The sequence below is a fragment of the Trichechus manatus genome, unplaced genomic scaffold, assembly GCF_000243295.1.
Source record: "Trichechus manatus latirostris isolate Lorelei unplaced genomic scaffold, TriManLat1.0 scaffold00057, whole genome shotgun sequence".
NCBI classification, from domain to species: Eukaryota; Metazoa; Chordata; class Mammalia; order Sirenia; family Trichechidae; genus Trichechus; species Trichechus manatus.
This window is the reverse complement of record NW_004443993.1, coordinates 6,480,229-6,486,228: the sequence shown is the minus strand read 5'-3', so window position 1 is coordinate 6,486,228 and position 6,000 is coordinate 6,480,229. Positions and strand designations below refer to the sequence as shown.

Here is a 6,000-nt window from a genome sequence, read left to right as displayed (position 1 = left end):
GGGCCCACATCCCAGAAGGTCCTCCAAGAGCCAGAAAAAAAAAAAGGGGGGGGGGGCGCGCTTCGAGCACGAAGGAGCCACGCTTCTTACCGTTTATTCTGCCCATGTTCATCCCAGATCCAAATCGGCCCATGTTTTCCATGCCACCACCAAAGGGTCCCTCCATGCCTAAAACAGAAGTTAGCATTTTATTATCATCCCAACAAGACAGCTTAGGCTGATCAGGGGAAGAAAAACGTTTGCACATTTCACCTTGGGCATTGTTTCTGCCAGGAACTTACCAAGTTTCAGGGCTTTTGAAAAACAAAAATAAAAATGCTGCTGCCCTTGTTTAAAAAAAAAAACCACCATCTTCAAAAAGCTAATCTAATCCAACCCCTAAATTAACAGACAGCAAAGAGCTGTCCAGAGAGACGCGTGATCTGCCCAAGGTCACAGAACTAGCTAGTGAGAAAGCCAGAATCAAAAGCCGAGACACCCACTAAAAGATTACCAACTACGAAAAGTAATTTCTAGACTAAAACTTTTTGGAAATCAAAGTTGGAATTTCATGCAGGGCTTAAGAGGTAAGGGAGAGAAAAAAAAAAACCCAGAGGGGGAGGCGAAAAAAAAAAAAAAAACAAACGATAGAAAACCATACCTAAAAGCAATTACATGTGGACTTCATTTTAAATTTCTTACCTCCCATTTTATTTATTCCAAATCCTATGCCTTCCATTCCCATTCCTTAAAAAGAAAAAGTCAATGCAAACTAAAATTATGCCAAAGCAGTAAATGTTTGAACTTAAAAGCACAAGAAATTCCAAACCAACAAATGAACAAAAATGTTCCTGATGACAAATATTTTGAATTATAAAAAAAAAAAGCCTCTAGCATTTCAGCTGTCAAAAGACCACATATTCCAAGAAAAAAATTAAAGCCTTTAACAAAACGGCCATCGTGTGACTCAAAATTATGTAGGGTCCAGATACTGTATTAAATGACCAAGTTACACAGTATTAAACATACATGAAATAGAATTATCAAGCACAGACTAGGAAATATTCCCTTTTAGAAGTTTATTTTAGGGAACAGAAGTAGAATAAAAAATTCTTTTTAAAGGTAAAATCCTCAAAATAAAAAGCAGTTCCTAAAAATACTGAGACTGCCGCCTCCTGCCCCCAGCCTTTATAATTAGGCTCAGGTCATGGAGTGTGCATGTGGAGGGTGTTGCTTAGATTTACAGACCCATTTGAGGTGGTTGCCCAAAGGGCAAGGACCTGAGTCAGGCCCAGAGTTTACAGAGGGAAAGGCGGAATATAGCCGGGCAAGTGGGGACCCACCTTGCAATTCACAGAATTCTAAGAGAGAAAGCCCTAACCCTGAGATTGGAAAATGAAAACTTCCTTCGTAGTAGAGAAATACCCCCTCGTGCAGAAATAAAAATGCTCAACAGCAAAGCTGAAAGTTCATCCTACACCTCAAAGCTTTCACTCACTAGTTGTTCCTCATCTTCTTGAAGAGGACAACACCGTGCAGCACTCCTCCCTGTGGCTGTGAAAGCATGCTGCCATGCAGCGAGGCCCTCCAGACTTGCCTGCACCTATAAAGCCCCCACCTCAACCCCAGGTGAAAGCCCAAAGGGGTCTGCAGAAAAGCAATACCAGGGCACCATGCTGTGGCCTCTGACCTGCAGTCTCTGTCACTAACTGATAGTGTGACCTTGAGCAAGACCAACTCTCTGGCTTGCCTCCTTTTATAGAATGGCGTAACTATCCCAGCTCAGATGGGCATGGGGAGGATAAAATGCAAGTGTGTAATGGCTTTGGAAAAAAGTAGTCAACTCGGTAAAAATAAAAATACTGTCTTTATCAAAAGGAAGCTAAGATGAATTAAGAAAGGGAATTGTGTCCCACTTAAATCCTTTCGCCACTGGAACAACTCAATGTCCAGTTATCGCAATAATTAACTTTAAAAATTCTAACTCCCACCAAAATTTCCAATCAAGATACAGCATAATTCTAACCTGCAGGTCCTATGTTTCCCATCGCGATGCCTTTGTTCAGGTGATTGGCATCAATAGGCTGCCCTCCTGGTCCTAATCCCATGCCAATACCACCTAGTCCATCTGGAAAGAGAAAAGTCAAAAGTGTGAATTCCCCTTACTCAACACCCCTGACCCCCACAGACAAGAGCGCCTTTGTTCACTGGCTTGCAGCCCTCACACTACTCCCTCCCACCCCCCTCCACCAGGCCCTCCTCTAAGGCACAATCCTTCATATGCAATTACAACTGGAAATTTGTGATGTGTACAAAATGAAGGCATTTAAAAATCAGTTCATCTGAAAGTTACACAGGAGAACCTCTGAACAACCCATATCATCGGCTGATATTGAGCCCCTATTTGTTCCCCTAAATCATGGGACCAAGGAATGCTTGATCCAAAAAGGTGACTCAAGACATGAGGTGGAGAGCAGCACAGATATGCCCAACCCCCACCTCTCAACCTGATACCCCAAAGCATTTTTCTCCTATGAAAAATAAAATGCCATAAACCAGCCAATTAACACATTAGGCATACACTATTCTCTGAATCTGCTGGGGGATGGGGGGTGGGGTTAATGACAGTGAAGTTAATGTATTCAAAGAATGAATCTCCCTGCGCAGAAAGCCCCCCAACCCATGAATCCATTCCCAGCCCACCCTCAACCTTATGCCCCACAAACGTAAACAGGGACCAAAAAATGCATATTGGTTTCTGGAATAGCCAACAAGGCCTTGGCACTTGCAGTGCTCTGGGTTGACCATGGTCTGAGGTTTAATCCAAGACCAGGTGAGATATAAGTGAGAACAAAGTTCTGGAAGTTCATTTAAAAAAAAAAAACCAATAAAAATCCTGACGACAGGTCCCAGGGATTTAATCTGATTCACAGCCCACTGTTCTTAATTGCGTAAAAACAGCAGCAAGAAATCGCTTTGAAGTCGTACCTTTGAAATGTGCCAGGAGACCAAAGAGCCACGGCTAACGGGCTCCCTGGGACCCACTGTGTGCCAGGCAACCTCCTCCTCCTCTTGGCACAAAAGTCAACAACAGCCATCACCCTGCTCCTGGGTGACCACTACAAGTGATCACGCTGACAATTTACTTGGAAAAACAGGGTGATACGACGAGGAAACGTGGCACCTCTCTAAATAATGGTAACTTTCAACAGATAAGCTGTCTCCTATTATTCTTGAGGCCATCAATCTCCCCTCAAAAGCTGCCTCTTATTATGCTTCTACAATCCTAAACTGCAAAAGCACCAAAGACTTAAGTTTCGAGTTTAGGCTGCCATTCAATTCCATTTCCAAGACACCAGTCCTAGGCCCGAGTCCCCTCCAGACCAGAGGCACTGCCTGGTCTGCTGGCCTCTCCCCGGGACCGTCTGTCTCCTGAGGACAGAACAAGCAGACCTCACCACCCCTCTCCCCCGCTAGTGCAGCCTTCCTTCTACAGGCTGCCCCACTTGCACCACCACTTCCCCGGAGCCCACCCCCCACCACTCTCACTGCCGTCCTCCCTCCCAATGGAGTACCTAGGACTTTGCTAATACACACCACTTGCACTTATATGGAGACCATCACCAGCCTTCTGTCACAAGACAGATTTTCACCTAGATGCTGCAAATAACTAATGTTTTTCTCTCATAAAATTTCTTTTTCTGATACATTTCATCTATCATAAATTTACCCTTTTAAAGGGTATAACTCAGTGGTTTTCATTTTAGAGGTGTGTGATTATCACCATTATCTTATTCCAGAACATTTTCATCATCCCCAATAGAAACCCCATACTGGTTAGCAGTCACTCCCTACTCCCCTGAGCTCTGGGCAACCCTAATCTACTTCCTATCTCTATGGATTTTCCTATTCTCTCTTGCCTCAATTCTGGACACTGCAAAGAGATGGAATCACACACTACACAGCCTTTTGTGTCTTGCGTGTTTAACTCAGCATAATGCTTTCAAAATTCGCTCATGTTGTAATAGGTACTAATACTTAATTCCTTTTTATGGCTGAGTAATATTCCAGTGTATAGATATTCCACATTTTATTTATCCATTCACCAAGGAATGGACATTTGGGTCACTTCTCCTTTTTGGCTATCATCAATCATGCTACTATGAATACTCGTACAAGCTTTTGTGTGAACATATGTTTTCAATTCTCTTGGGTATATGCACTAGCAGTGGAACTGCTGGGCCATATGTAATAACTAATCTCTTCTGAACCTCAGTGCAGCCTGGCTTTAACTCTCTTCGCTGTTTCTGGTTCATCCTTCCCCAGGACATGTTGAAAATGCCCAACTACATCCTCTTCATCTGGGCAGCCTGCTTCACCACCAAGTCATCCTCACACAATCCTTCTTGAACTCGTGACTCTCGCTGCTCATTTCTCACCCTGAACACCCAAAGGAAAAAGTACTTTGAACCTTTTCCTCGTAAACTTTACTGCTCAAGAGAACAAACTACAAAATACCATGTCACAAACTCAAGCATACAAATCAAATTCAAAATATAAGCCTAACAACTGAGACTCTTACGGGGCAGTTGCTGAGGACGCTCAGGAGGGAAAAAGTCTCCCTTTGGTAAGGCCCTCTCATCCTGAAAGAGAAAGAAAATGAATAAATCTTAGTTGTCACTGTAGTACTGATTGTGATAGCAAAAGACAGAAACCACCCTCATCAAGAGAAGTTGTTGTCAGGTACCAGCAAGTCAATTTCGACTCACAGCAACCTCACAGGGTTTTCTAGGCGGTAATCTTTACAGGAGCAGACTGCCAGGTCTTTCTCCCGTAGAGTCGCTGGGTGGGTTCAAACTGCCAACCTTCTGGTTATCAGCCAGTGCTTAATTGCTGCACCACCAGGGCTTCTTCATCAATAAAATTAAGGTTCAATGAATTAAGGCACATCTATCCGATGGAATAATATGCAAGGGTAAAAAGGAATGTGGGAGAGTGTACTGGGTATCTTCTGTGAAAAGGGAGAGGATAAGAATATACATTCCACCTTACTGGAGGGACAGATAGAATCTAGGCAAGTAAAGATGCCTACACACTTTTCATGCGTCTGTTCACATTCTTTGATTTCTGAACCATGTGAATCAATTATCTAAACTGAATGTTGTGTTAAAGTTACTAAACAATTGCTTTATACAGTTCTTTGTCTTCTTCCTGAATTGGGGTCCTAGGTGGATCACCCTTAGCATGTTCCAGCCATACTTCTATTAACTATTCTCTTTGACACGGTCCAGCAGGCCTAGTGTTTATAGAGACTGAAGTACTTCAGCAGACCTTTATTTAAAAGCTGTGTGAATCCAAGACTTCATTATGCTCACAACAGATATGATGTTAACTAAACATGACTATACTGTGATACTTTGAAAACTGGAAACCCATGGATATAGCCATTCTGTGAAACTGACCACTTGCTCAGACAGGGCATGCCAGCGGCAGCCTCACCGTGCCAGGAGCACCAAGTGTGCAACAGAAAACTTATCTGAGGAAGCAAGAGCTGTGGGGCAAAAGTTATTTCAGTCACACATTTGTTCAACACACTGTACCCTATTTAAGTTCAACTGGTCCATACGAACACTACAGAAGCTATGTGTTTACTCTTCATCATCCTATGTTTCTGCTAGATTTATTTAAGTATAATATGGAGGAAGAAATCCTTTAACTTACCATTTTCACATGCATCGGTCTATCAAATAGCAGCTGGCCATTAAACATAGCTGATATTATGATTAAGGCTATTTCCTCCAATGCTGAAAACATACAATAGCAGGAGAGAGAAATACACAAAAGGAAAATACTTCAACTGCTAACAGTCCCTCTAAGTGATGAATTTATGAGTAACTGACTCTTCATCATACTTTCAAGTACTCTTGTTTCTACAATAAGCACAGAAGCAACAATAAATAAGGCTTCAGGTAAGAAAAAAGAATAAACTTCAGATTATTCCTTAGGTCTGATGCTTCATTC

At 42.5% G+C, this 6,000-nt stretch overlaps 1 protein-coding gene across 6 annotated transcripts in view; it reads right to left on the bottom strand.

The window, feature by feature from the left end:
• HNRNPM (heterogeneous nuclear ribonucleoprotein M) overlaps positions 1–6,000 on the bottom strand; it is a 40,609-nt gene that overhangs the window by 13,028 nt on the left and 21,581 nt on the right. For 4 of the 6 annotated variants that reach the window (XM_004378404.1, XM_004378403.1, XM_023733234.1 and 1 more), the window contains 5 exons: positions 5,701–5,750; positions 4,562–4,622; positions 2,006–2,107; positions 682–726; positions 91–168 (listed from right to left, as the gene is read on the bottom strand). In XM_004378404.1, the coding sequence (XP_004378461.1) occupies positions 91–168; positions 682–726; positions 2,006–2,107; positions 4,562–4,622; positions 5,701–5,750 (336 nt within the window). The remainder of the gene's footprint in view (positions 1–90; positions 169–681; positions 727–2,005; positions 2,108–4,561; positions 4,623–5,700; positions 5,751–6,000) is intronic. The other 2 variants (XM_023733235.1, XM_012556168.2) reach the window with 1 other exon arrangement.